A 27,568-nucleotide genomic window follows, 5' to 3' on the forward strand; every position below is an offset into this window, starting at 1 on the left:
CCTCCTCAGGGTACACTCTTGCATCCCAGTGATCTCAGGGAGCAGCCAAAGGCCTCACCTCCCAACTTCCACTGGCTGAAGAAGAGAAACCTGTTCCCCTAAGTTCCCAGACAGCATTTGTCAGTCAGAGGTCCCCTGAGGAGAAGTCGTTAATAGGATTTTTCTCTGTAACTGAAGAAACAGGCATGCAGGGGAATTAGGGGTCTTCAATGTCACACTGTGAGTCAGAAGAAGGTAAATCTGTTAGTGGATAAAGTCTTTTCCACAGTTTTTAGAAGCTTTAGTGAATCTGAAGAGAAACTCTAATTCCCATTTTGGCTTTGGTGATTTTTATGGGGGCTTTTCCGCAATAACTGGATGTAGTACAGGGAGTGTGAGTGAGTATGGGGAGCTTCCTAGGGCATTTTCTAAATCATCTAATCCAGTGTTTTCCAAAGGGGCTTCCATGGTGCTCCAGACTCAAAGGTGGTTTATTAGATTCTTACCCTTCATTCAGTAAGAAGGGTGCTGCTCTGCAGAAGTCTGAGAACCTGTAATCCCAAGGTCATTGGGAGTTCAGGGCCAGTACAGGCATTTTTAAGGACAGGGGTTGGGAGCAGGATGATTTTCTCCTTTTTCTTCTCTTTAGATGGCACTCAGTACTTCCACAGGGCTCCAGGGGGTACAAGGCATTGAGAGACAGGATAGAGAAACTGTCACACAAGAAAGGGCCAGGTGCTGCCCTTCAGCCTTTCCATCCATGATTTCCAGGACTCAGCAGCCCTTGGAGGCAGGGGCATAAGGGGGGAAGCTGGAGCCATATAGCAAAGAAGGATGCTGCCTCCCACCCCCACCCTCCTTGAAAGATTCTGGGGTGGGAGTGGAGAAGAGGGGAGGCAGGAAAACCATGTGCTTGTGTGGGAAGATATTGAAAACGAATATAGAGATGCTGAAAGTGCTGAAAAGAAAAAAGTCTTATAAGTGAGTTAAAACAATTTTGAAGCAATTTCAGAAAGTAAATATTGCAACTTGTCTTGCCTTCTAGTGCCTGTAACTCAAAGATGAGTTTTCAAATGAGACGCTTTTGCATACTTTTTCAACATTGGGACTGGATATGAATCTTTCTCAGAATCATAAAATACTTGCCAGGCAACTGATTTCTCTGGCTCCTAGACCTTTTTGATCCACTTGCATCTCTCCCAGCTGACTCTGGGGCAGCCAGTCCCCTAAACTGCTCACCCTCTCTCACCAGTGTGTGACATGGTGACACAGAGTCAGGGGTACGCTGTACTGGGGTTGGGAGTCAGGGCAGGGATTTCAGGGCTGAGCAGGGCTGGAAATGGAAGTGGGGGTGGGGCTTGCTAGATTAAGTTTAGTGGTCTCTGGAGTTAAGACAAACTTGGACTTAAATCCTGGTCGCACTGCTTATTGGTGGTGGGACCTTGGCAAAATTACTTCACTTTCTGAGTTAGTCTTTCCTCCTCAGTGAACTGAGAAGATAAGCCGGCTTGTTTCTGCCCCCTATGGGTGGATATGAGAATTGCATAAAGGGATATTTATGAACTGCACGTCAGGGCCCCTTATGGACCATCTATCACTAAGTCAAGGAAGTGCACTCGACATTCGGACATCGTTTCAGAGGCCCTCTGATTCTCCGCCTCTGGAAATTTCTTTGCTTTCTTCAAAAAGTAGACCAGGAAATAAAGAGCTCATGGTACATCAGGAAATCTGGTGAAAGTCAGTGGGAAAGGAATTGAAACCAACAGTTAAGTGAGGCTTCTGAATCCATCTCACTGGGGAGAATGAGCTCGAATCTTGGAATTAGGAAAAGTATATGTTAAACCTGAAAGTTGCACTCCTTTTTCATACTGGAGAAAATATTCACCTTTTTAGAGACAGTAGACTGGAGAACACAACCAGAACGTGCTCATATCCATTTAAACCTTTTAATTAAAAAAGTCATATAAAATAAAACAAAAATGCAGATTTCCCCTCTAGTCTGGATAAGAAAGCAAATGGTTGAAGCACACATTAATTTAAAATTTTGTCATAGGAAATCCAATGACCTTTTGCACCCAGTGTAAAAAAAAAAATTCCTTAAGTTGCTCTCAGGGATAGCAGCAGTTAAGATTTTCTTGTCACATTTGTTTATTTCTTTGAGTTGGGGCTGTGTAGTCATGGAAAAAGTGTGCCCCTGAATTTGGCTAAAACCAGTCACCTCCTTTGAGTGTATTCATGGAAATGTCAGACAGCATGAAAAGCCAAGGAGGACAGTTGTATTGAAAGCTTTGCTTTGGTAAGTTTGGTGGAGCTAAAACAGGTAAAATGTGACATGAAGGGGCATTATTTCAATACAGGGCCCAGCGTAATCTCAAAACCTGATTAGGTTTTAAAATAACAGAGCCCAGGACTATACAGAAATGACCAACACCAAGCTCAACACAGTATGCTCCGCACTAGTTTCTACGTGAAACAGGTCAAACTAAGTTTTGTATGATGCGGACCAGATTTCCTGAGTGCCTAAGCCACTTGCAGGCTTTAACCTAGGCCTCAGAAATTCAGCTGGTAACTGGGTGAGATCTTCATTAACATCCACCTCTAAGGAGAGACTGAAGGAAAAACGTGCAGTGACGGCTCCTGGCTCCGGGCCTGGGGGATCGCTAGCCAAGGCTATCTCGATGTGGCTCCCAGGATTGTAGAGCTCTCTCTTCTCAAATGACTCTTTTAGAAAATGAAGCAACAGCAGATACTTTTGGGCATCTGGGCTCCAGCCAGGTCCTTGAAGTTTGCATCCTAAAGGAACTTCAAAATGGAAACAGAGCCTCTGTCTTACCCTTGGAACACAAATCCTTTGTGTGACAGGAACACTTATAAAAACATACAGAAATGTTTATCTGTTAAAACGCTTATCTGTTATTTCCCTCTACCCCAGGTGTTGCTTCTTTACCTTCTCAAAACCCACTCTTCCCAGTGCTGACAAACCAAAGCAGAAAATGACAGTTGATTGGCCCACACTCATGTCTCAAGGCAGAGATGACAGCAAAAAGCAGAGAAAAAAAACAAAAGTGTATTATCAGCTTTTGATTCTCAAAATCAAGGACCTTTAAAGGGAAAGGCCAGGAGTCATGTAAACAGTCACCAAATCCAGGAGGAGAGTGACTGAGGAGTGATGAGAGTAAGGCTTCCCTATCCCCAGACCAGCCAGAGGCCCCAGAGGCAGAAGCCACTGGGGAAACTGTCAGCCCTTGACCATGGTGGTCCTTGAGAATGGGCTTTCCCTGTGTCCTGCCCTTCTTTGACCAGTGGGATGGAGACCTCATTGGAAGCCTGGATGTAAAGAGGTGGGCTGTATGACCTCAGAGAATTGGGCCCATCTTCCGGACCCCAACCCAGAGTAGAAGCACTGAAGACCTGGAGGTGGGTTGAGGAATGGGTCTCCCTTTACCCCTGTGTCTCCTCTGCCATCAAGAAGGACTTAAAGATGGCTGAGACCTCCCAGGAATGGAACAGGACTGTGGGTAGCAGCAGTGCCCTGAGGGGACCAATATCCAAGACCAGATGGGTCAATGGTCACTTCAGGAGAAGTCACGGTGAACTACTGATGACATTGAGGGTCACTACTCTAACCCCCTGTCACCACCTGGCACCAGGTAGCCACACCTGTTCCCTCTCCACACCCAGACCATGACCTCCAGGGGAAGTGTATGTGTGGACTCCCCCTGCCATTTTCACAAGATGGGAGCTAAAAGGAGTTAAGGAAAGACATATCTCTTTTGCATCCCAGTAAGATTGTCCTTGGTACACGTGCTTCTAACCTCCCTGTTTCTCCACTGATTGAGCAAACGCAGCAGGTAAGTGCACGGACACCTTCGAGCCTCTGCAGGTTTTGTCTGTCAGGAAACTGTAGCTACCTGCTGGGCCGTGGAGCAGTCTTAGAGTACTAGCCTCTCTCCTACCCATCCATTTTGCAGAAAAGGCAGCTGAGGCCCCTTTCACTGCTGGTAGCTTATGGCAAAGGAAGGAAAGGTATGTGCTAGGCAATGTGCTTGGAATGAGCTGAGGATCTGGGTGACCACTGGCAATGTTATGTTGACTGTCAGTCTGAAATCTACACACTGTGCAAGCCGTGGGGCCTTTGGCTCTCCCTCTGTGTGTAGGCACAGCAGATTTGGTTTGCTTCATTCCTGGCCACCCGTCAGCTTGTGGAACAGGTCCTCATCGAGGGTTTCATTCTGGTCCTTGGAGCGGGTGGACAAGAAAATGTAGCCTCCGATGTACTCGTGCACAATCTTGCAATTCGCACTCAGGCAGGTGAATGCAATGGAGACGTTCTGGTCGAACTCAATTGCCACCTAGAAGAGGAAGGGAAAGGAAAGCTTAAACTCTGATAAGGAAAGATGAGACAAAGCTGCTTTGCTGGAGGGGGCCCTGGAGCTGGGACTGCTGAGGCGGCCTACAGGATTGCTCCGAAAAATCTACAAAAATCGCCTACAGAAAATCAGTCTTTGCTCTTTGCGCCCTCTTGTGGCGACAACTTTGCCGCACGCCGGGCAAAACATGTCTAACTCGCAACACACACAGGTGTTTTGTCTCTCGTTAAGATGTAAGATATTTCAAAGCAATTGTGTAGAGGCCACGGTGCTTTGCAGACTTTGTAATGTCGAATAAAAGGCGCACCTAAATTTTCCTACACCCAGTGGCCCTTCCTCCTCCCCAGCTGAATGTCGTCAACTCAGCAAGCAGAAGAAACTGAGACCCTACTGGTTCTCAGTCTTGGCTGCCCATTAGAATCACTTGTGGACCCTTAAAAATTACTGCTGCCCAGCTCCCACTTCCAGAGATCTGGACTTCATCGGTTTTGGGTGTCACCTGGGCGGGGGGATTTTAAAGCTCCCCAGGTGCTCTAATAGGCAACAAGGTTTTAAAGCCACTGCCTTGGAGGTCGTCTACCTCAGATCTCATTCTACAAAGGAGTGCTGAGCTGGTGAACAGCCCCGCTGAGAGGAATCCCTCGTTCTTAAAGTGAGAGTCTCTAACCATCCCTCTACGTTGATGGCTTTCTACTGGGAAAAGGAGGAAATGAGGGAAGAGAGAGTCTTTATCAGCAACATCAGAATGCTTTAAACCGTAGGACATTAAGGTGCCTCTAACCACATCTAGAACTTCCCATGGCATAGCCTTGGCCTGAACTTTGCTCCCACAGTGGAGAAAGATGAGAGGCTGATTCTTTGAGGGCTCCTAAACTCAAGAGGCTAAGCTTTTCTCTGTCATCCCTGTGCAGGTCACTTGCTTCACTGACTGTTTTTCCCTGTGGGACTGCAATGCTCTTCAGGTGGGCAGTTGAGCCTCTGAGTCTCTAACCCATGAATCCTCTTGGCAGCCAGTCAGATGAACCCTCTTTTGGATTTGTTTTTGAATGACAATTACATCTCAGGTAGTTTCTTTTAAGTATCATCAGCCAAAGTCTTAGATAATCCTATTCTGCCTTGAAGGAAATTAATCAAACTGCTCAGCAATTTTACAGTCTGTATGGGAAGTCTGTATGGAGACTAAGCCATCTTGTGTTATTAATTCAAAAGCATTTGGCCTGTATGTGTTAGAAAACTGCCCAGAATTGCATGTGATTATTTTAGTAATTACCACATGCTTGTGGTTTCTGAGTTCTAAATATAAGAATACCTTTTTAAAATCAGAATAATTTGCAATTCTGAGAAAACTTTTATCTATGGGCTAAACACTGAACATACCAAAAACTTTCACTTTACCTGCCGGATTTCCCAGTTTACATTCCACTGTTTCATATTGGTGAATCTCCAGGTTGTAATTGGAACCCCGATGGCTGCATCAATTCTAATCAACCTATTATATGAAATTCCCAAGATGTCATCTTTCTTGATTCCTTTAAATCTGAAAAAAAAATTAGTTCATTTTTTGCTTCCTATAGTATGTTCATTCACATACAGCTTCTTAAGGATGATACCAGCATTTCTAAACCATTTCCAAAGAATGGACAATGAGGGATGATCTTTCTAGAGAAAGTCACTTTTATTGTGATATAAGGAATATGACGAATGGAGAGAATTAAGTTTTTCATGCAGACATTCTTTAAGTGAAATTGACATCAGAGAAAAGCAAAGTAAGAAGAGGTCAAGTCTATTAATTAAAAATCAGCACCAACTGTTTATGCTAGGCACCCTTCTAGGTGCTGGAAATACAGTAGTGACCTAAAGAGAGAAAATTCCTGAATTCACAGAGTTTATATTCTAGTATGTAGAAAGGGGTCAAGAATAAGTGAGATGGACATGCAGATAAAGTCATGAAGGCAAGCAAAGCACAGAATGGGGACAGAAAATACTGTTATAATTTTGCATAGGGAGCCAGGCAAGAGCTTAGTGAGAAAGGGCATTTGGTGGAAGAACTGATGTCTGTGACGGAGTGAGCTGTGTGCACATCCAGAGAAAGAGTACTGCAGGCAGGGGGCACAGCCAGTGCAAAGACTTGAGCATATATATATATTTATATTTGCATGCTCAAGGGCCTGCCAGGAGACCATTGTGGCTGAGCACACTGAAGGAGGGGAGAGGAATGTGAACTCCAAGAACTAAGGTGTTATAGGATCACTGTAAGGATGTGGCTTTTACTCTGAAACAGAGAACCTTCAGATGATTCTGACCAGAGGCCAGGTGGGGTTTGATTTAGATTTTAAAAGAATCAGTCTGCCACCACATCAACAAAAAGGACAAAAACCACATGATCATCTCCATAAATGCTGAAAAAGCATTTAACAAAATTCAACATCCATTCATGATAAAAACTCTCAACAAAATGGGTATAGAGGCAAGTACCTCAACATAATAAAGGCTGTATATATGACAAACCCACAGCCAACATTATACTTAACAGCGAGAAGCTGAAAGCTTTTCCTTTAAGATCGGGAACAAGACAAGGATGCCCACTCTCCCCACTTCTATTCAACATGGTACTGGAGGTCTTAGCCACAGCAATCAGACAACACAAAGAAATAAAAGGCATCCAGATTGGCAAGGAAGAAGTCAAACTGTCACTATCTGCAGATGACATGATATTGTACATAAAAAACCCTAAAGACTCCACTCCAAAACTACTACAACTAATATCTGAATTCAGCAAAGTTGCAGGATACAAAATTAATACACAGAAACCTGTTGCTTTCCTAGACACTAACGATGAACTAGCAGAAAGAGAAATCAGGAAAAGAATTCCATTCACAATTGCATCAAAAAGAATAAAATACCTAGGAATAAACCTAAACAAGGAAGTGAAAGACCTATACTCTGAAAACTACAAGACACTCATGAGAGAAATTAAGGAAGATACCAATAAATGGAAACACATCCCGTGCTCATGGATAGGAAGAAGTAATATTGTCAAAATGGCCATCCTGCCTAAAGCAATCCATAGATTCAATGCAATTCCTATAAAAATACCAACAGGATTCTTTAACGAACTAGAGAAAATTGTTCTAAAATTTGTATGGAAGCACAAAACACCCCAAATAGCCAAAGCAATCCTGAGGAGGAAGAATAAAGATGGGGGGATTATGCTCCCCAACTTCAAGCTCTACTACAAAACCACAGTAATCAAGACAATTTGGTACTGGCACAAGAACAGACCCATAGACCAATGGAACAGACTAGAGAGCCCTGATATAAACCCAACCATATATAGTCAATTAATATATGGTAAAGGAGCCATGGACATACAACGGGGAAATGACAGCCTCCTCAATAGCTGGTGTTGACAAAACTGGACAGCTACATGCAAGAGAATGAAACTGGATTATTGTTTAAACTCAAACACAAAAGTAAACTTGAAATGGATCAGAGACCTGAATGTAAGTCATGAAACCATAAAATTCTTAGAAGACAACATATGCAAAAATCTCCTGAATATAAGCATCAGCAACTTCTTCCTGAACACATCTCATTGAGCAAGGGAAACAAAAGCAAAAATGAACTCATGGGACTACATCAAACTAAAAAGTTTCTGTATGGCAAAGGACCATCAACAGAAAAAAAAGGCATCCCATAGTATGGGAGAATATATTTGTCAATGACATATCCGACAAGGGGTTAACATCCAAAATATATAAAGAACTTACACGCCTCAACACCCAAAAAGCAAATAACCCGATTAACAAATGGGCAGAGAATATGAACAGACAGTTCTCCAAAGAAGAAATTCAGATGGCCAACAGGCACTTGAAAAGATGCTCCACATCACTAATCATCAGGGAAATGCAAATTAAAACCAAAATGAGATATCACCTCACACCAGTAAAGATGGACAGCATTAAAAAGACTAAGAACAACAAATTCTGGTGAGGATGTGGAGAAAGGGGAACCCCCCTACCCTGCTGGTGGGAGTGTAAGCTAGTTCAACCATTGTGGAAAGCAATATGGAGGTTCCTCAAAAAACTAAGATTAGAAATACCATTTGACGTGGGAATTCCACTCCTTGGAATTTACCCAAAGAATACAATTTCTCAGATTCAAAAAGACATATGCACCCCTATGTTTATCGCAGCACTTTTTACAATAGCCAAGATATGGAAGCAACCTAAGTGTCCATCAGTAAATGAACGGATAAAGAGGTGGTACTTATACAGAGTGGAATACTATTCATCCATAAGAAAGAAACAAATCCTACCATTTGCAACGACATGGATGGAGCTGGAGGACATTATGCTCAGTGAAATAAGCCAGGTGGAGAAAGACACGTGCCAAATGATTTCCCTCATTTGTGGAGTATAACAACGAAGGAAAACTGAAGGAACAAAACAGCAGCAGACTCAGAGACTCCAAGAAGGAACTGGTGGTTACCAAAGTAGAGGGGTGTGGGAGGGTGGGTGGGGAGGGAGAGAGAAGGGAACTGAGGGGTGTTATGTTTAGTACACATGGTGTGGCAGATCACTGGGAGAACAGTGTAGCGCAGAGAAGGCACATAGTGGATCTGTGGCATCTTACTGCACTGATGGACAGTGACTGCAATGCAGTATGGTGGGGGCTTGATAATATGGGTAAATGTAGTAACCACATTGTTTTTTCATGTGAAACCTTCATAAGAGTGTATATCAATAATACCTTAATAAAAAATTAAAAAAAGAGCAGATTAACACTTTAAGAAAACTTTGCCTTTTTACCTGAAAATAAAATTCTAATTTTTCTGTGTACTTGGAAAAAAAAAATGAATCACTCTGGCTGCTAAATTGAATCTTAGTGGAACCAGTGAAGAAGCAGGTGAACCAGGTAGGATCCAGGTGAGAGATGACAGAAGCCTGGGCCATGGTAGGGGTGGAGGAGGTAAAAAGTGTCAGACTCTGTGCACCTTAAAGCTTATACCTGCTGATGGATAGGATGTCAGGTATATCACAGAGCTGAGTCAAGAATGACTCCAAGGAATCGGTCTGAATGTCTAGAGAGAGAAGTTGTGATTTACTGAGATATGACAGAAAGCAGGGGAGCAGGTGTAGGGGGAAGAGAAGGAGTTTTTGGCTGTTAAGATGAGCTGCCCATAGACAGCAAAGGGTAGCTGGATGTATGAATCTGCAGTTTATGAGAGTTCTGGGCTCAACATACATACACAGTTCTGAGTCCCTGGCACAGAAATGAAGTCAACAGAATGGCTGAGTGTCACAGCACTCCGTAAAACTGGAGTGACTTAAGATACTCCCATGTGCTCCAGGAGTCTAAGTGGTTGGGAAGATGAGAAAGAACCTGCAAAAGAGACCGAAAGAGTGGGCTCATGAGGCAGGAGGAAAACCAGGGATGTCTGCTGCGCTGGGGGCAAGCGAAGCGAACGTGGTCTAAGGAGGGAGGGAGGCGCTGTGGCAAGGGTCACAGGACTGGGAACGCACCTCTGGGTTCAGCCCTGTGAAGGTCGTATAGCCAGCGGGGGACTTGATGAGAGCAGCTTTGGGGCAGTGGCGGGGGGATGGGGGCAAGCAGGGGAGAAAACCTGACTGGAGTGGGTTCCAGAGAGAATGGGAGAAAGGAACTGGAGGCAGAGGGCATGTAGGTAGGGCATGTTCAAGGAGTTCTGCTGTGACGGGCAGCAGGGGGAGGGGACAGCAACTGCAGGTTGATATGGGGATGGGGTGCAATGTGCAAATGGGTGTTGCAGGAAAAAAAGTATGATTTGAGAAAAACTTCCTAGTTGAATAAACCACTTTACACATCATTCTTAGGTCCTTCCTATCACCTTTCTGGAACCATTTCCAGACCTTTTATTCTTTATTCCACCACCTTAATGCTTAATATCACATGTGAGCCTACTGCTTGCTCCACCGGCTTCTCTCTGGCACATGGATTCCATGGGCTGTTCTCCAGCACCCAGGGAGTTGGAGAGCCCCAGGTTTTTTGGGTGTGGGCAGACCCTGATTTTGCCTGCCGCCCCATGGTGGGCTGCTCCAGCCTTTGTTTCTGACTGGCTTTGGAAAAGGCAGATAGTCACCAAATCTGGGTTAGCTGCCGTGAAACCTCCCCTCCATAAACAGACACTGGAGGTGGATTTACGGGTGGAGGGTGGTGAAAGGGAGCAGCTGGCAAAAGGGGAAGTGTGTTAAAGGAGTGTTTGTCATCAGACACTTGTCAGGGCCGCACTTCACAACCTATCAGGCACTGTCCTTGCACTGTGTCACTGGATTCTCTCCACAAGGCCAGTTCAGGATGCCCTCTGAATAAATGCAGAGGCTGAGGCTTGTGAGGTTAATGAAAATGCCAAGGTCAGAAAGCCAGTAGATGGCAGGGGTGGGACTGGAAGCTGGGCCTGCTTGGCTCAAGTGTCACTGTTATTTCCACCTCATGGGGCTGACTTGACAACTATATACGAGTGTGTGTGTGTGTGTGTGTGTGTGTGTACATGCACACATTTGGGTGTCCAGTAAAACTCTGCCCCCTCCTTTTGCTGGGGGGAATATAGCAGAAGGAGTTGCTTGTTTGGGACAAGCATTAGGACAGATATTCCAGGGAACAGAGAAGTTGGAATAGACTCTCCTGCTGGAAGGGGCAGGTGAAGCTAGGTCTCTGGGAAGAGCCAAAAAACCAGATGAAAACTGTACTTTCCCATAAATCAGCTCTTTTAAATACAAACCAATCTTCCAATCTCCAGGTTATAAAATGAAAAAGTGAGAGAGGATACTTGCTTTACTGCAGAATTAAGCATAGATTTTCCTTAAACATCAGTCTTTCTTACTGAACTAAAAAGTGTAATCTCACTCCAGCCTGCCCGTGGACACCTTTTGGGGAACCTGTCATTTCATGCAGTGTGGGGAAGAGCCATCCTTCATGCTTGGGGAAAATGTGGATTCTATGCCAAAGTGTGGCCCTGACCAGGGGGTGAACTTGGGTAATATTCTGAAGCTATCCCTAAATTCTCACCTGTAAAACAGAAAGAGGTAGTAGATGGGCCAACTAAGGGCCCTTTGGGCCCAGAAATCTAGAGATCAGGCTCACTAGCTGATAAGGCTGGAAGGCACAAGATTTGTTAGGACCTCTCTAGAAAAACCTAAAAATTCTGCAAAGCCACACCATGAGACATGGTATGAGATACACAACAGGGAGAAACTGGACACAAAAGGAGGTCACAGATTTCATAAAAGCAATGTGATCTCTCCCTTTAGTTTTGCAAGTATCATCCTAAAAGAACCAAATCTTTTAAAATTCCCTTTCTCACACTTTCGCTAGGTTTCCAGGGTGCTGACATTTTGAACAGAGATATGGAAGGTTTTTATGAGCAGCCAAAAGTGTTTGGGCCATTTGTGAAAATACAGTATTCTAAAATAAAAAGAGTTCTACATTCTAGACTAAGTGTGAATAAACTGGGCTCCAAGAAAGGTACTTAAAATTCAAAGGAAGGTGACAGACAGAGGCAAGCAGACATGGTAATTACCTGACAAGGTAGTAGGTGAGGCCGAATTCAGGTAGAGACTGCCATGCCTGGATGAACCGCAGCTTGGCTTCGACCAGGGGCATCTGGGCCACATTCTGATGGGCTTCCAGAATTCGGGCCGCTAGCTACGCAGAAGTAGGACACATCAAACTCCCTTTAGCATATATGGATGGTTCTATCATCATCCCATTAGCTCAGCTCCCCAATGAGAAAAATAAATGCAAGACTCAATTGCAGCTCTACAAAGACAATTTACTCTCAGTCATTCATTCTCTCTCACTATTTCTATAAGACACATAATCACTGGGGAGACAGGAGAAACATGGTCAACACATAGAGTTCCTCAGGCTCATGCAGGAAGAGAGTCCTGGGTCCTTCTTTCCAGGGTCCACGTGTCCGAGGACAGTGGTGGTACGTGAATCTGCTCATCTGTGTAATTTTTAACACACTTGTATGGAAGCATAGTTTAAAACTTTAATTTGTGGGGACTAAATCATCTTACTTTTAAACCAAATCATGGAATGGCCATGTTCAGTTAGCAGTGTAGTCACTCCTAACAAAACTACCAGTCATCTCTTAATATCTAATACCCAGTCCATAGTCAAATACTCTCACCAGCTGATTTTTCATGATGGTGGCCTCAATCATTTTGCTTCCTCATATTATTTCAGAAAATACACGATCCACCGCAAACAATCGCCCCGACAAGATTAGCTGTACCTGTTTAGACTTGTGTTTTTTTGCAAACCGAGGTGACACAAAACATTCTGGGGTCATGTCCATGTTTTCGAGACTGGAAGCCACCTGAGATGTTGCATTACGGTTTTTCATCCTCAGAAATGACAGGATGTTGAGGACTTCTGGCTGGTAGGAGCTGTCTGCCATGGTTCTGCCCTTCGAAGCCAAAATGCAGGCTGCCATCCATCGGGCGTATTGGTTCTCCTGCAGCAAACATCAGAGGGCTGAGAAATGAGTTCACGAGCACAGCCACCCTTGTGGTAACAGAGCAGGACTTGGGTGTTCATCTCCATAAAACCCCTCTCCAGCTGCCACCTTCCAAGCTAGGAACAGACGTGAAGTGGCACACGTTCTGAGTGGATGTCAATCATTAATTTAACACACGAGAAGCTTTTGAGTCCTGTGTTGAGTTTTCAGATGCTAACAGGCTAGAGAATAGAAATGTCAGCTTTGATAAGTTCTGTGCAAGGACCTTTGCATTTAAGGATGAGCCGAGGACAGAAAGGATTGTCAGGGAGCACAGATGGGTGAAAACCTACACTATCCAACAGCCTTCCTTGATACACATATTTCCATTTTTATGTGACATATGATCTCTCTGACAGAAAAAAATAAAGAAAATGAATCATTAACTGGCTTCCCATATTATTTCTACCCTGGCCTATCCTTAGCAAAGATTCTAATTCCATGGTTGGAATCAGGTCCACTGATGGGATCTGAACCAGTTAGTGGTGGCTTCTATTGTTCTTGGATGTCTGTCCTCATTTTTTCACCACAGGAAGTGAAGAGGAATGGTCCCAGAAGCTGAGCGGATGCAGCTGAGGAGTGGAATTCTTCAAAATGAAGGTAGGTGTGGTCAACTGAGCTTTAACCCTCCTGGTGTCCACGCCTTCTGCCATGTAATTTATAGCCCCTCGCACCCGAGCCAGACTGTAATTTCCCACCTCTTGACTTTGGGCCCAGCCATAAGACTTGCTTTAGACAATGGAGTGTGGACAGAAATGACAGTGTGCCAACCACAAGCCTAAGCTTTGGAGGCCTCACATTTCCAGTTCCCTTCCTGTACTTCCACCACCACTATGAGGAGAGCCTCCCTAGGCAGCCAGAATAAACACAGTGAGCTTAACCTGCAGCAAGGAGCCAAGCCTAGCCAGACCTATGGCTCAAGGCACATCTGCCCAGCTAACACCAGCCTGGATCATCTAACCTCCAGCCACCTGCGCATGTTTCAGAAACAAAAATATATTAATATATGTCATTGTGATTCCGTGGTTGTTTGTTACAAAGCAATAGCTGACTGATGAGTTCTCTGGTTCGAGAAAACACCTTGGATGGTCTGTCCTTAGGCTTAATAAAGGGGAAGTGATATAACATTCTTGTGATTTTACTTACATGATCACATCTCAGATATACTTCATTCATACCATCAGCAACAGGGATTAGTAACTTGATTCCAAATTTTCTTCCTGCCACATTTACATCTGGCACAACTTCACAGCCTAAATAATAAAAGGCAGGGACAAAACTGAGTTCTGAGAAATCTGTTACATAAATATCAGATGTGCATCTAAAATAAAAGACTTTGAACATAACGCCCCTCAGATTTGATTTTTTTTTTAAAAACTGTGGAGCAAGCTGATAACATTAACTAAGGATAACTAAATAAGGCTTATGAACAACTAATATGGATAAAGACAATATTTTCTGTTATGGTTTTCTTAAATATACATTCATTGAATTCTTTCTTCAGGATGATTTGGCTATCCTAACTCTTAGAAATGATTAGGAATATGAACTTTTAAATAAATCAAAGCAGAAGGAGTTCTCTGATTCTCACAATGATAAAGGAATTGCATGCACTGGTTCATTAAATATCTCAGTTCATGGAGTTACCAGTACACTGATGGCCACTTTCAGAAGTGAGAATAGGCACTAAAGTGATATTAAATTAAACACAACTGTTCAGGAATTCAGAAAGTGATACCAAATTAAACACAACTGTTCGGGAATTCAGGATCCTACAATACCTCATATATTTATGAAGGCAATTACTACCACTTCACAGACTTAGATACACTGGGAAAGAAAAGACAGAGCAATACAATAACCACATGTACTGGGGTGCATTCCAGTCCACGCATCCATGGTGAAGAGGAGTTGCAGGAAGCTGCCCTTTTGAAACCAGTGACAGACAAAGGTTCTTTTGGAAGTAAACCTTGCTTCATTGGGGAGGAGTCTTGGCTTTCGTTGGCTTGCTGGGTCATGACAAAATATATCAAGATGTAGGAGCCTCTTACCTCTAAGGTTTAGCTTTTCCACTGGTTCTCCTTGTTCAAGTTCCTTATTTTTAAAGTAGGTTATAGATGTGTCTTTAAAGACAAACCAATATTGCTTGAAAGCTTTTAATATTAGTTTCTTGGGCCTGCAAATTAAAGTGTAGTAAGCATTTAAATAACTGCCCAGAAATGTAGGGCATATCACACATTTCAAGATCAAGATTTTCTAGAGATCCTTTCAAGCAACATACTCTGTAGTTTAAAAAATAATTTTCAAATTGCTACCTCATTGCTTAAAACAAAAAAATGGTGTTTTGATGTGAGAGGTAGTTTATACAATCTCAGGAGTTAGACCGGCTCTCCACAGCTTGGCTCTGCGACTGCCTAAATGTGTGACCTGGGAAGAGACAGTTCATCTGCCTGGGCCACGTATATGGGAAGAGCATCACCTCCGACTCACAGGGCTTTTGTGGGGCTGGAAAGAGGTTAATACCTGTAGAGTGCTTATCATGGTACTTGGCACAACGAAGTACTCAGTAAAGTCTTATGATTATTACATATGTGAGAAACAAGCATGAATCTGGTGGCATCTGAAATATCAGTATCTTTCTTGGATCTGAAACGGCTGTCCATTTGGACAGCACAACTTTCAAGTTATCGGATGATAGGCAGTTTTTCTACTCTCTGTTAAATAGAGAACGCAGCCCTTCCAAGTTTGCACCTTTAGGCAGGGCCTTCAGTCCTGGCTCACTGCCTCACAACAGGCCTTAAAGCTTTATCTCCTATCCCAGCGCAGGGATAAAAATCCTAACCTCAAACTGTAAGAATCTATGTCCACAGTTCAAATCCTTCTGAGCAGTTGAGGCTTCATTTGTAGAACTAGGTTCCCTCTTTATATCCTGCAAGCTGGGATTTCCCAATCTCACTTCAAGTTCAATTTTGTATTTACGGTTTTTTAATTTTTATTTTATCCAGCACTCATATGTATTTATAGTGAGATTGGAGTTTGCATTCGATCAGATGCCACCAGGTGTATTAATCAGCTGCTTGAAATTGAAGTCCACTATTTATATACTGGGTTCACTCGATTTTGTTAAGGAAAAAAAAAAAGCTTTTAAGAAAAAAAAAAGACATTAGAAATCAAAGGGCTAGTTCAATGCTTTTTTACTAATGACGATATGTGTGGCTGCAACTATTTATAAGAGGCCTTTAAGGATCACATACATACTCACTAGGAACAGAGCTCCATCTTCCAATCTCCTTTCTCCCTTCCTGTCTCCTTTATTCTTTGCTTCCTCCCTCCTTCTTATCCTCCTTCATCTCTTTCTTCCATGAACTATAATATTTATTCAATTCAACATCTTGAGACCTTTGGTAGAAAAAATGACCACTGGCTAACTATGAGGACAATTTGGTGAGTCTGAGATAACACACTCAAGCGGAGGTAAGGTTTAATGTCCTTCGTGTAAAACATCTACAGAAAGGGGATTGTCATTTAGTTGGTGAAGAGCTGGCTTTGCTCTGTACAGAGAATACAGCAACCTACTTTTTTCACAGAACAATTACTAACAATTTAGGAAGATGTATTTGTGGATTCAAATTAACATTTTTTTCCCGTGGCTCTGACTATAACAATATGTGTGGTTGCACTTATTTTTGCCACAAAAGTTAGGTTAATGACCCTATTGTTTAAGACCGTATCCTATGATCACATTAAAAAATCCTCCAAAACCTGAGAAACCCAGTGACAAATATTGTTACCCTTGGAGGCTTGTATCTCATTTATACCCAATTCATTGTTCATTCTTTCCAGGACTTTCCCCCAGTCCTGTGTAATGCAAAGCAACTGTGTTTCTTTTCAAGCCAAGTGACCCAGTGAAGTATTGGTGTGTTGAGAAAGTCAACAAACCATAAAGTGGCCTAAGTAGCTAACTTAACTTCAAAGGCCCTTGCTCTTTGCATCCTGCCACACCCTGGCACTATCACAGATATTGCAGTCCTTTCTTTCTGTGAAATTAAATATCTCTCTGACATGTTAGCTGTTTCAGATCGGTCTGCAGTCACTGGGGAGTTTATCAGAAGTACTTTAACAGGCAAAGGTAGATAAACTAAAGTGACTGCTTGTGTAAGCTCTGGATCAAAGTTCTAGAGACAACTGATTTTTAAACCATTAAAGAACCTTCCAATGGTGCAGAGTCTTGAGCCTTGCAGTTAGACACACAGTCCTGAAACTCCAGTGTGGCCCATGTGTCTACCACGGACCCGGCCCTGTTTACACCATCATGTATTCATTGTGCACTCTGAGCCAGGCACCATGCTCAATGCTACATAGGCATTATTTTATTTAAACCTCCCAACAAACCCAAGAGGAAGTATATCCCCATTTTTTAGATCAGGAAACTGAGGCTTAGAGACGTGAGGGTAACACCCAAGGTAATTCAGCTCGTATGTGCTGTGGAGCTAGGATGTGACCCCCGGTCTGTCTGCTGCTGAAGCTTGTGCTCTTACCTTTGATCCACGAACGTGTCTAATGAATATGCTCGATTTATGCTCCTGAACTCTTTACCGGCAAGGCTTTGTTACCAGTAATCCCTTTAAGGGTGACTTACCTAAATAATTTGAGATTATCTGCAAGTTTAGGGATATCAGTAATGTCCTCCTAAGGAAAAAAAGATAACATTTCATAAGCAATAATTAGGTGGTGCTGATAGCCTGTACCTGTACTGTTCATACTTAGTCACTCGCCACTAAGTATTTGTATTGAGTTAGCTATTTAAATTTAAATTAATTAAAATAAGATAAAATAAAAACAGTCACACTCACCACATTTCCTGTAGTCACCTGGGGTGGGGGTATGGGTGGGGGAGGTTTAGAAGTGTGAGGGGGCACATACTGGGGCTTCTGGGGTGGCTGGTAAAGTTCTAGTTCTTGATTTGGGTGGGAACTTGACCACTTAGTACTGATTTGTTAGGGTGTACTTCCCCCCCCCCCACTTGACTGTTTGTATCATATATCACATAAATGAAAAAAGGGATTTAAAAAAATTGGCCAAGCACTACCATTCAAGTTAAAAATTTGAGTTAGAAACTACTTCTTTCATATACAAACAACTTCCCAATATTCACATCAGAGTGAGTAACTCTAGCTTCATCTAGTTCACTGATTAACCTTTCAAAGGGAACCCGGTTCAAAGTTCATTCTGAGTATAGGCTGGTGCCTAACTGAAAGGCTTATTGTTTAGCATCACATAAAAATAGGGAGGGAAGAGAGAACTCTTAATTTATTCCAAGGGTCATTTTCCCAGTGTATCTATTGGGTGGAGGAAGGAGACAAAGGAGAACTCCAGTTTCATGGCGCCTGTGTCTCCTATGAATGTGAGACAGGGCTTTGAATTGCTACAGAATCTTGGCACTTTGTATCATTAAGTATTTGCTTTTTACTTGTTATCAATTTTCCCTTTTAAGGACTTTAATCATAAAAGAAAACACAGCAAATACATAAGAATATAGTGACTCATTTTTATCTCTTGTTATTTATATTCAATTACAATGCATCCACCTCCCTAATTCAATGTGAATTAAGCTGATAATTACACCCACAATTGAAGAAGTTAAACAAAAGGGTGGCACCCAATGAACAAATCAAACAGGAGAAGCACTCCAATCATAAAGCTGACATTCAGGCACACTGGATAAGGAGCAAGAGAGGACCAAGCAATTTAATTTTTTTATGTTTTGCTGGAGGGTTTTGTTTACTTATTTCCTAAAGTCAAAAGCATTCAGGAACTTCTTACCATGTCCCAGGAAAAGACCCTCACTTCGGTTAACCCTGCCCAGTTGAAATGTGTGAGTAGGTAAATCGACACGACGGCTTTGTATCTGTAAAGCACCTTCTCCTTTCCCCCAGCTTTGCATGAAGTAGACGGGGTGGTTCTTTCTAGACTTAAGGTAGTGAACGATTCCGTGGTCCAGGTTAGTGGACCCCTCGGCAGCCTTTCCCTCACACCACACCAATTTATCCCTCCGAGGAAATGCACTGTCTTTGGTAGTAATGAAAATCTCTTCTAGTCCCTTACAGAGCTGCCCTGGGAAAAGCTAGTCAGTCCTTGCTGGGTTGAAGCTTGTCAGATGACAAGCGTGTTTTCTTTTTTCAAAATCAGATGAAATAGTCTCTTATTTCTAATGAAAAAAGGTTCATTTGCATTTATCATTCGATCAGAGCAAAGCCACAATTCTGAGTTATCAGGAGTGTTCATACCAAAGTGTTGTCGGCTTTTCCACCTTCTAGGGTCACTTCCAGATTAGAAAGCGCTGCTTCCACTTCGTCAACCTCAGACTCCTTTGCAAAATCCTGTATGTCAGCTGACAGCGACAGTTTGCTAATGTGATACTGTAATGAAGACAGAAGTTTTAGAAATGTTATAAACACAAAGGAATCCATTAGCCCTTTCTTCCACTTTGAAGACAATTCCCCTGTGATACTGAACATCGCCCTCCTGTGTAGGGATAATGACATTTTAACCTGAGTTATGTTGAGATTTATGGTTAGTTATGGTCACACTCTGTTCTCCCTCATTGGTTGAGCTTGTAGTGGGGAAGAGATAAGAATTGTAAGACTAACTGTAATTAGGGTGGGTTATAAGGAGTATTTTGCACTTCAGTTTGCCCCTCATTTTCAGCTCTTCAACCACAAAAAAATCTGAAGAAAAGGAAACTTTAAGTAGAACAAATCTGCCTTGTCTCCTTCCAGAAATAAGGTACGAAGTTCCCATACCTGTAACGCTGCAAAGATCAACATTTCTTCCTCTGTGCAGTCAATTTCTTCTAAGAGGATGGCCCACCTGGCTTGTTCATAGAGTTGGTTTATTCGGATGGCATCATACTAGAGGAAGAAACAGGTATGTATGCATGTGTGTGTATGTGTAGGGGGCAGATCATATTCCACAACACAAAAATTCTGGACTGAGGCCATTCTTTGTTAATCAGATGCAATAAACTTCAGTTCAGGTAACTGAAAGAAACACCTCTTTCTTTCCACAACCCCAGCTCCTTTTACTTCTGAATTTAGAAATTTCTCAAAGTACTTCCAGAGCTTCTTTCAGGGACCAAACTGACTCACCTTGGATTCCATTCTGTTCCCCCTTTCATCTCACTTCGCTTGGTAGGAAAAGCAGGTAGTGACAATGGTTTAGGTGATTAAGTAATATAAAGGGGAAGGAATCCCCAGGTTGATGTGTAAACTCAATACAATTCTAATCAGAATCTGATTGGGACATTTTAAATTAAAACATTTTTTAATATATTGTATTGGTTTCAAATACATAGCAGTAATTTGACAGTTAGCCACATTATTAAATGCTCACCCCAATTATAGTAGTTACTATCAACACAGAACTATGTTACAGAATTACTGACTATATTATGCATGCTGTACTTTCTTTTCTATTCCATTTTTTATTAAAGTATCATTGATATTATGGAGGTTTTATTTGAGCAACATTGTGGCTACTACATTCACCCATATTATCAAGTTTCCCCTACACTCCATTGCAGTTACTGTCCATCAGCGTAATAAGATGCTATAGAGTCACTACTTGTCTTCTCTGTGCTATACTGCCTTCCCTGTGACCCCCTACATTATGTGTGTTAATCATAATGCCCTTTAATCTACTTCTCTCTTCCTCCCCACCCATCTTCCCACTCCCTACCCTTAAGTAACCACTAGTCCCTTCTTGGAGTCTGTGAGTCTGCTACTGTTTTATTCTTTCAGTTTTGCTTTGTTGTTATACTCCACAAATGAGTGAAATCATTTGGTACTTGTCTTTCTCTGCCTGGCTTATTTCACTGAGCTTAATACCCTCTAGCTCTATCCATGTTGTTGCAAATGGTAGGATTTGTTTTTTTCTTATGGCTGAATAATACTCCATTGTTATATGTACCACATATTCTTTATCCAGTCATCTACTGATGGACACTTAGGTTGCTTCCATATTTTGGCTATTGTAAATAGTGCTGCAATAAACATAGGGGTGCATATGTCTTTTTGAATCTGGGATCTTGTATTCTTTGGGAAAATTCCTAGGAGTGGAATTCCCATGTCAAATGGTATTTCTATTTTTAGTTTTTTGAGGAACCTCCATACTGCATTCCACAATGGTTGAACTAATTTACATTCCCACCAACAGTAGAAGGGTTCCCCTTTCTCTGCATCTTGGTCAGCATTTGTTGTTCCTTGTCTTTTGGATGTTGGCCATCCTAACTGGTGTGAGGTGATATCTCATTGTGGTTTTAATTTGCACTTCCCCGATAATTAGAGATGTGGAGCATCTTTTTTTATGCCTGTTGGCCATCTGAATTTCTTCTTTGGAGAAGTGTCTGTTGAGATCCTCTTTCCATTTTTTAATCAGGTTATTTGCTTTTTCTGTGTTGAGGTATGTGAGTTCTTTATATATTTTGGACATTAATCGCTTGTCGGATATGTCTTTTATGAATATATTCTCCCATACTGTAGGATGCCTTTTTGTTCTGCTGATGGTGTCCTTGCCATATAGAAGCTTAGCTTGATGTAGTCCCATGTGTTCACTTTTGCTTTTGTTTCACTTGCCTGAGAGGATATATTTAGGAAAAAGTTGCTCATGTATATATTCAAGAGATTTTTTGCCTATGTTTTCTTACAAGAGTTTTATGGTTTCATGACTTACATTCAGGTCTTTGATCCATTTTGAGTTTACTTTTGTGTATGGAGTTAGACAATAATACAATTTCATTCTCTTATGTGTAGCTGTCCAGTTTTGCCAACACCAGTTGTTGAAGAGGCTGTCATTTCCCCATTGTATGTCCATGACTCCTTTATTGTATATTAATTGACCATATATGTGTGGGCTCTCTATTCTGTTCTTGGGTCTGTTCTTGTGCCAATACCAAACTGTCTTGATTACTGTCGCTTTGTAGTAGAGTTAGAAATTGGGGAGCATAATCCCCCCAACTTTATTCTTCCTTCTCAGGATTGCTTTGGTTATTCAGCATCTTTTGTGGTTCCATATGAAGAATGCTGTTGGTATTTTGATAGGGATTGCATTGAATCTGTAGATTGCTTTAGGCAGGATGGCCATTGCATGCTGTACTTTCATCCTTGTGACTAATTACGCTGTGCTTGAGTTTTTGTGCCTCTTTATCCTGCTCACCTCTTTCACCCATCCACCCCAACCTGCCACTCCCTGCCCCCTGTGGTGTCTATGAGTCTATTGCTGTTTTGCTGGTTTTGTTTTGTTTTTAGATTCCACATGTAAGTGAAATCATATGGTATTTGTCTTTCTCTGTCCAGCTTATTTCACTTAGCACAATACTCCCTAGATCCATCCATATTGTCACAAATGGTAGAATTCCTTTTTTTTATGGCTGAGTAATATTCTGTTGTATATATGTACCACATCTTCTTTATCCATTATTTTATTGATGGACACTTTGGTTGCTTCTGTATCTTGGCTATTATAAATAATGCAGCAATAAACATAGGAATGCATACATCTTTTTGAATCAGAGATTTTGTTTTCTTTGGGTAAATTCCTAGATGTGGAATTACTGGATCATATGGTTATTTCCATTCGTAGTTTTTTTTGAGGCACTTCCATACTGATTTCCATAGTGGCTGCACCAATTTACATTCCCACCAATGAAGTAGGAGGGTTCCCTTTTTTCTACATCCTCACCAACACTTGATAGGGACTTTTAATGGAACTTTATATAAGTTGATTCTCAAGTTAAGCTAGAAGAGACAATATTCAAGTATCTCTGAGAAGATTTTGAAAAAGAACAATGTTGGGGAGACACTTATTCTCCCAGATATTAAAACATACTATAAAAATGCAGAAACTAAAATAGTGTAGTATTGGCATAGTTATAGACAAAGTGTCAATAAAGCAATATCGAGAAAAAGACCTATGTATATATGTTTAATATAAAATAAAAATGGCTGTTTATATCAGTAGAAGAAAGAATTCAAAGCTATAAAATGTTTAAAAAAAAAACCCTAGCCATTTGGAGAACAAAAATTCAAAATAAAAAAACAATCTTATACCATCCCCAAAATATAAATCACAGATAAGAATCTAAACATACAAAACTACAGTGCAATACTACTTCATACCCACTGCTAAGATGCCCCTAATTTAAAAGACAGATAACCAGTGTTGGTGAGAAGGTGGAGAAATTGGAACCATTGTGCATGGCTGGTGGGAATATAAAATGGTGCAGCCATGGGAAACAGTTTGGAAGGTCCTCAAAAAGCATAAACATAGAATGTTTATGTTTCATTAAAAAAATTTTTTTTTAATTGTGGTAAAATACATATAACATAAAATTTACCACCTCAGCCATGTGTAAGTGCACAGAGCAGTGGCGTTAATGCATTCACACTGTGATACCATTACCCCCATCCATCTACAGAGCTCTTTTCATCTTGCAAAACTGAAAGCGTATCCATTGAACAATAACGCCTATGTTTATTCTTTAAGCAGTTTTAAAAAAATCAATTTATTATATCTTTTAAAGAAATAAAAATGTTGATAATCTGAAGTTTATATGACCTCTTTATTTCACTTCCACCCTTCACCTGTCACCCATCCCTCCGCACCCTCCTCCCTATGGTAACCAACGGTCTGTTGTCAGAATTTATGGGTCTGCTTCTTGTTTATTTGCTTTGTTTTGTTAGATTCCACGTGTGAGATCACACACACTTACTGTGGCAAGCATCTAGTAATGTATATAATTATTGAGTCACTACATTGTCACATCTGAAACCAATGTAATATTGTATATCGACTACATTCAAATAAAAAAATACATCTTAAAAAAGGAAAAAGAAAGGAAATGCAAATCAAAAAAAGTTGAAGAAAACATGGGGGAGGAATAGAAAGATAAGTACCTAAACAGATGTATCTCAAGTTAATTAGCATTAGCTTATCTTTTCTTTTGCATTAAGAAAAAGGGTGATAGGGAGTGTAAAAACCCAGAGTAAAGCCACATGAGCACATAGTGTTGCTATCAGATTGGGAAATGAGGCCCAGTGCTGTCAGCAGCTCCTTCTCAGCATTTCTGAAGCTGCTGGGATAAGGAGATAATGCAACACCCAAACTGTGTGCAGGCAGCCAGAAAAAGGCATCTTAAAGTCTGTCTTTCTTTTGTGAACTCTGCCAGGTGTCATGGTACACCTCAGGAATGAGGCCAGAATACTCCAAAAACAAACCAAAACACAAGCCACGTGAGAATATTCACAGAAGCATTATTCATAACAGCTCCAAACTGGAAACCAGTATCCCTAAACTGGTGAATGGATGAGCAAAATGTGGTTCCCTTACACAGTGCAGACGATGCAGCAGTAAAAGGAACACATCTCTGTGCATGCAAAGACAGGTAAGCCTCCAAAACATTATGCCGAGTGAGAGTCCAGACACATATTGTATGATACCATCTATTTGAACTTTCTAGAAAAGGCAGAGCTTGAGACAGAAGGTAGAATAGTGATGGGCTGAGACTGGTTTGGGGGCAGGAACTGAACATAAATGGGTATGAGGAAGGTTTTTTGGGAGAGTTTCAAAACTGGATTGCAGTGATGGTCGCACAACTACATATATTTCCTAAATATCATTATATCGCAACACTTACAATGGGTGACTTTCATGGTATGTAAATTATAAGGCCAGCAAAAGATCTCATGATGGCTAAAAACACCACAGGCACAATGCACACAAAAAAACCAAGCAACACCCCTTCCGAAAGACCCCTGCTTTACTTGACAGTTTAAAGACAAAAATCTAAATAGTATGTTTAGCCACTGAAGTTTGGATAGATTAAGTGTCACATTGATCTATCCATCTGTCTGTCTGCCAGTCACAGTGTCTACAATTCCTAACGCTGTAGGAGTTTTAGTGAGAGAAAGTCACCCAATGGGGCTTTTCTCTTAAATGCAGTCAGTAAAGAGTTTAGAAATTTTAAAAGAGCCTCCACACCTGAACATACTTAACTCCCTCACCCCAAATCAAATAAAACAATTCTTTAAAGAGTATTGGTTAAACAAAAGTATCTACATTTATAGATTAGGAGAACAGGATCTAGTATAAGACGTCACAAGGACAGGATAAGCCCCGGCTGCGTGGAGGAGCACTGGATTTCTCTGTGGCCTCCAGCAGCTGTCTGGCTTTTGTTCCTTGGACTGTTTACATTCCCAGCTGACGCTCTCGAACATCACGAGGTTCCAGGTCTTTCCCAGGTCAGTCATTAACAGGGGTCCGATAGCACTTTTCTCTCTGAGAACTCTTTCCAGTGGGTTCAGCAACTTAAGAGACAAATTTTTCCCTTGGTGGAGACTGGCCACTCCTGCCTCTCCCTGGCCCTACATTTCCTTTGTCTCCTGGTTTATTAAAAATAGAAAGCCCAGCCTGGACAACCTGGTTTCTGCCATGCCCACTGCTTTCATCCCTGTACCTCCTGAACATTTAAAAAATCCTATGAACTATTGGAGTTATAAGTTTTTAATTCATACATTTTGAACGTATTTAAATGGGACAAAAGAATAAATACTGAATTCATTTTGAATGAATTCCACAAGGACGAAAGGTGTACGATACCGTCTCTCCCTTCCTTGTTCCCACAAGTGGTAGTTTCACTACACTCTTGCTCTTTTTCATTGAATAATATGCCTTGAATATGTTCCACATCAACAGAAAGCTGGTTCATTCTATTTAGCAACAACACTATGTGGAAGTACCAGTAGGTATTTAACCAGTTCCCCACTGAGGGACATTTAGGTGGTTTCCTAAAATAAATAATGTGGTAATAACTGTTCTTGTACACAGACATATCAGTTCATATAGCTGAATAAAACTGTGGTATAAATACCAAGGAGTGGATTTACTGGGTCAAAGCTATGTAGACTTGTAATTTTTGATAGATATTGCCAAATTGCCTCTCATAGAGGCTAGGTAAATTTGTACTTTGACTTACAAGCAGTATATGTTTCTCCACACTCTGATCTTTGCCAGTATAAGACTAAGAGCCAATTGTAGTTCCTTTCCTATGGTCTGTATGTTCACATTCTTTGCTCATTAGTCTACTGGGTTGTTGGTCTTTTCATTATTGATTTGTAGGAGCCCTTTACATACCAAAATTAGCCTTTTGTTTGTAGTAGGTGTTGCAAAGCCTCTTTAAATAATTGTTTATAGATTTTTGCTATGCATAAAATTTTCATTTTTTTAAATTAGAAAGTACAAATTTTATGGATCCTGGATTTTTCATTTCACAAGTATATTATTTTTGAAATGTTGTATTCTACTACTTTCATATATCTGAGATTTTAGTCAGCCCCTGTCACCTCAGTCCTATAGCCTGCCTACATCTCTTCTATGAAAGCCACAATTTAGCTCCTATCTGTGGGGTGCCCTGTGTGTTTGCAGTGGTTTCATGAGTGCAATCTTTGTTCTTCTTGATGTGATTGTAGGTTTTATGAAAACATGATCTACATCTTAAGTTTCTGTAAACTCTGTCTACTCAGCACATAGTAGGAGCCTTAAACTTGGTTTTTTGTTTATAGCACACCATATGGCAGACACATGTGGCAGGGAGTACTGCCACAACTCTAAAGTGGTTGGGGCTCATGTTCTTGTGCCCCAAAGCCATGTGCTGCTAGCCTGGGTCTTCCTGTCACATTTCGACTGACCGCTGCTGTTTGGCTGTTAGATTCAAATAGGTTTTGTTCATGGTCTATGTGGAAAGAACTCCTTACAACTATGCAAGCAGAGACTGGAGGCCCAAGAGTCTAAGACAATAGTCCTAGTGCATTGAAAACCCTTGCATTCAATTTCACTCCTTCTGGGAGTATGATTCCTTTTTATTTATCCTATTTTGTAAATGAACATATTTAATATTACCCCTCCATGTTTGGTATTTATGCTCATCATGTATGGTTTCTTTGGCTGTGAAATCACAAGTTCTTCACAATTTTTCAGGGTTGACATCTTTCTTTTTTTGGCATTAAGCTCAACTGCCAATGTGAGGGATTTAATGGGGAATTTCTGGGCAAGGATATTGACCCCAAGGGCTGGCTGACCTATCATGGGGAAGTGACTGAACTAGACAAGTCTGACTTCCACAACATCCTTGCAGCCCATGGGGCTGGAAGACAAAGGAAATATAAGATGTGGTCCCTGTCTTTTAGGAGTTTGCAGTCTATTTGTAGAGAAAATCCATGACTGTGGTATGATTAGAGGTGGGAGTCTTGAAATTACGTTCAGCTGTGGCTCAGAGAGGGGAAAGGCCAATGAGATCAAGCATAGAGAAAACCTCCTTTCCAGAAGTGGTAAGACTTGAATGTGGTCTCAAGGCAGGTACTCTGAATGTGGTGTTTTGGGACCTGGGAGTCTGAATGCAGGTGAGTTTGGATAAGGAAAAACTACATCTCCATTTGCACCAACTTCTAATGAAAATTTCACATTTTCTTCCACAATGAATATAGGCAACAAACTACAGTACTCCAGAGTAATTGTAACTTTGTGACCACCAGGATGGCAGACTGTTCCTATTGTATCACAGTTGTTTTCAATTACTCCTGTTTTCAAATACTGCTCACATGCATCACCACTTTGAAATTATGCT

General features: G+C 41.5%; 1 protein-coding gene across 4 annotated transcripts in view; it reads right to left on the minus strand.

The window, feature by feature from the left end:
- Positions 1 to 1,911: 1,911 nt before the first annotated feature.
- The window catches only part of FERMT1 (FERM domain containing kindlin 1), a 39,979-nt gene continuing 14,322 nt past the window's right edge, over positions 1,912 to 27,568 (minus strand). For all 4 annotated transcript variants that reach the window (XM_017667234.3, XM_037017585.2, XM_037017584.2 and 1 more), the window contains 9 exons: positions 19,695 to 19,802; positions 19,179 to 19,310; positions 17,531 to 17,580; positions 14,943 to 15,067; positions 14,038 to 14,144; positions 12,628 to 12,849; positions 11,908 to 12,032; positions 5,745 to 5,886; positions 1,912 to 4,331 (listed from right to left, as the gene is read on the minus strand). In XM_017667234.3, the coding sequence (XP_017522723.2) occupies positions 4,158 to 4,331; positions 5,745 to 5,886; positions 11,908 to 12,032; positions 12,628 to 12,849; positions 14,038 to 14,144; positions 14,943 to 15,067; positions 17,531 to 17,580; positions 19,179 to 19,310; positions 19,695 to 19,802 (1,185 nt within the window). In that variant the 3' untranslated portion in view covers positions 1,912 to 4,157. The remainder of the gene's footprint in view (positions 4,332 to 5,744; positions 5,887 to 11,907; positions 12,033 to 12,627; positions 12,850 to 14,037; positions 14,145 to 14,942; positions 15,068 to 17,530; positions 17,581 to 19,178; positions 19,311 to 19,694; positions 19,803 to 27,568) is intronic.

Source organism: Manis javanica, chromosome 5 (assembly GCF_040802235.1).
Source record: "Manis javanica isolate MJ-LG chromosome 5, MJ_LKY, whole genome shotgun sequence".
Lineage (NCBI taxonomy): Eukaryota > Metazoa > Chordata > Mammalia > Pholidota > Manidae > Manis > Manis javanica.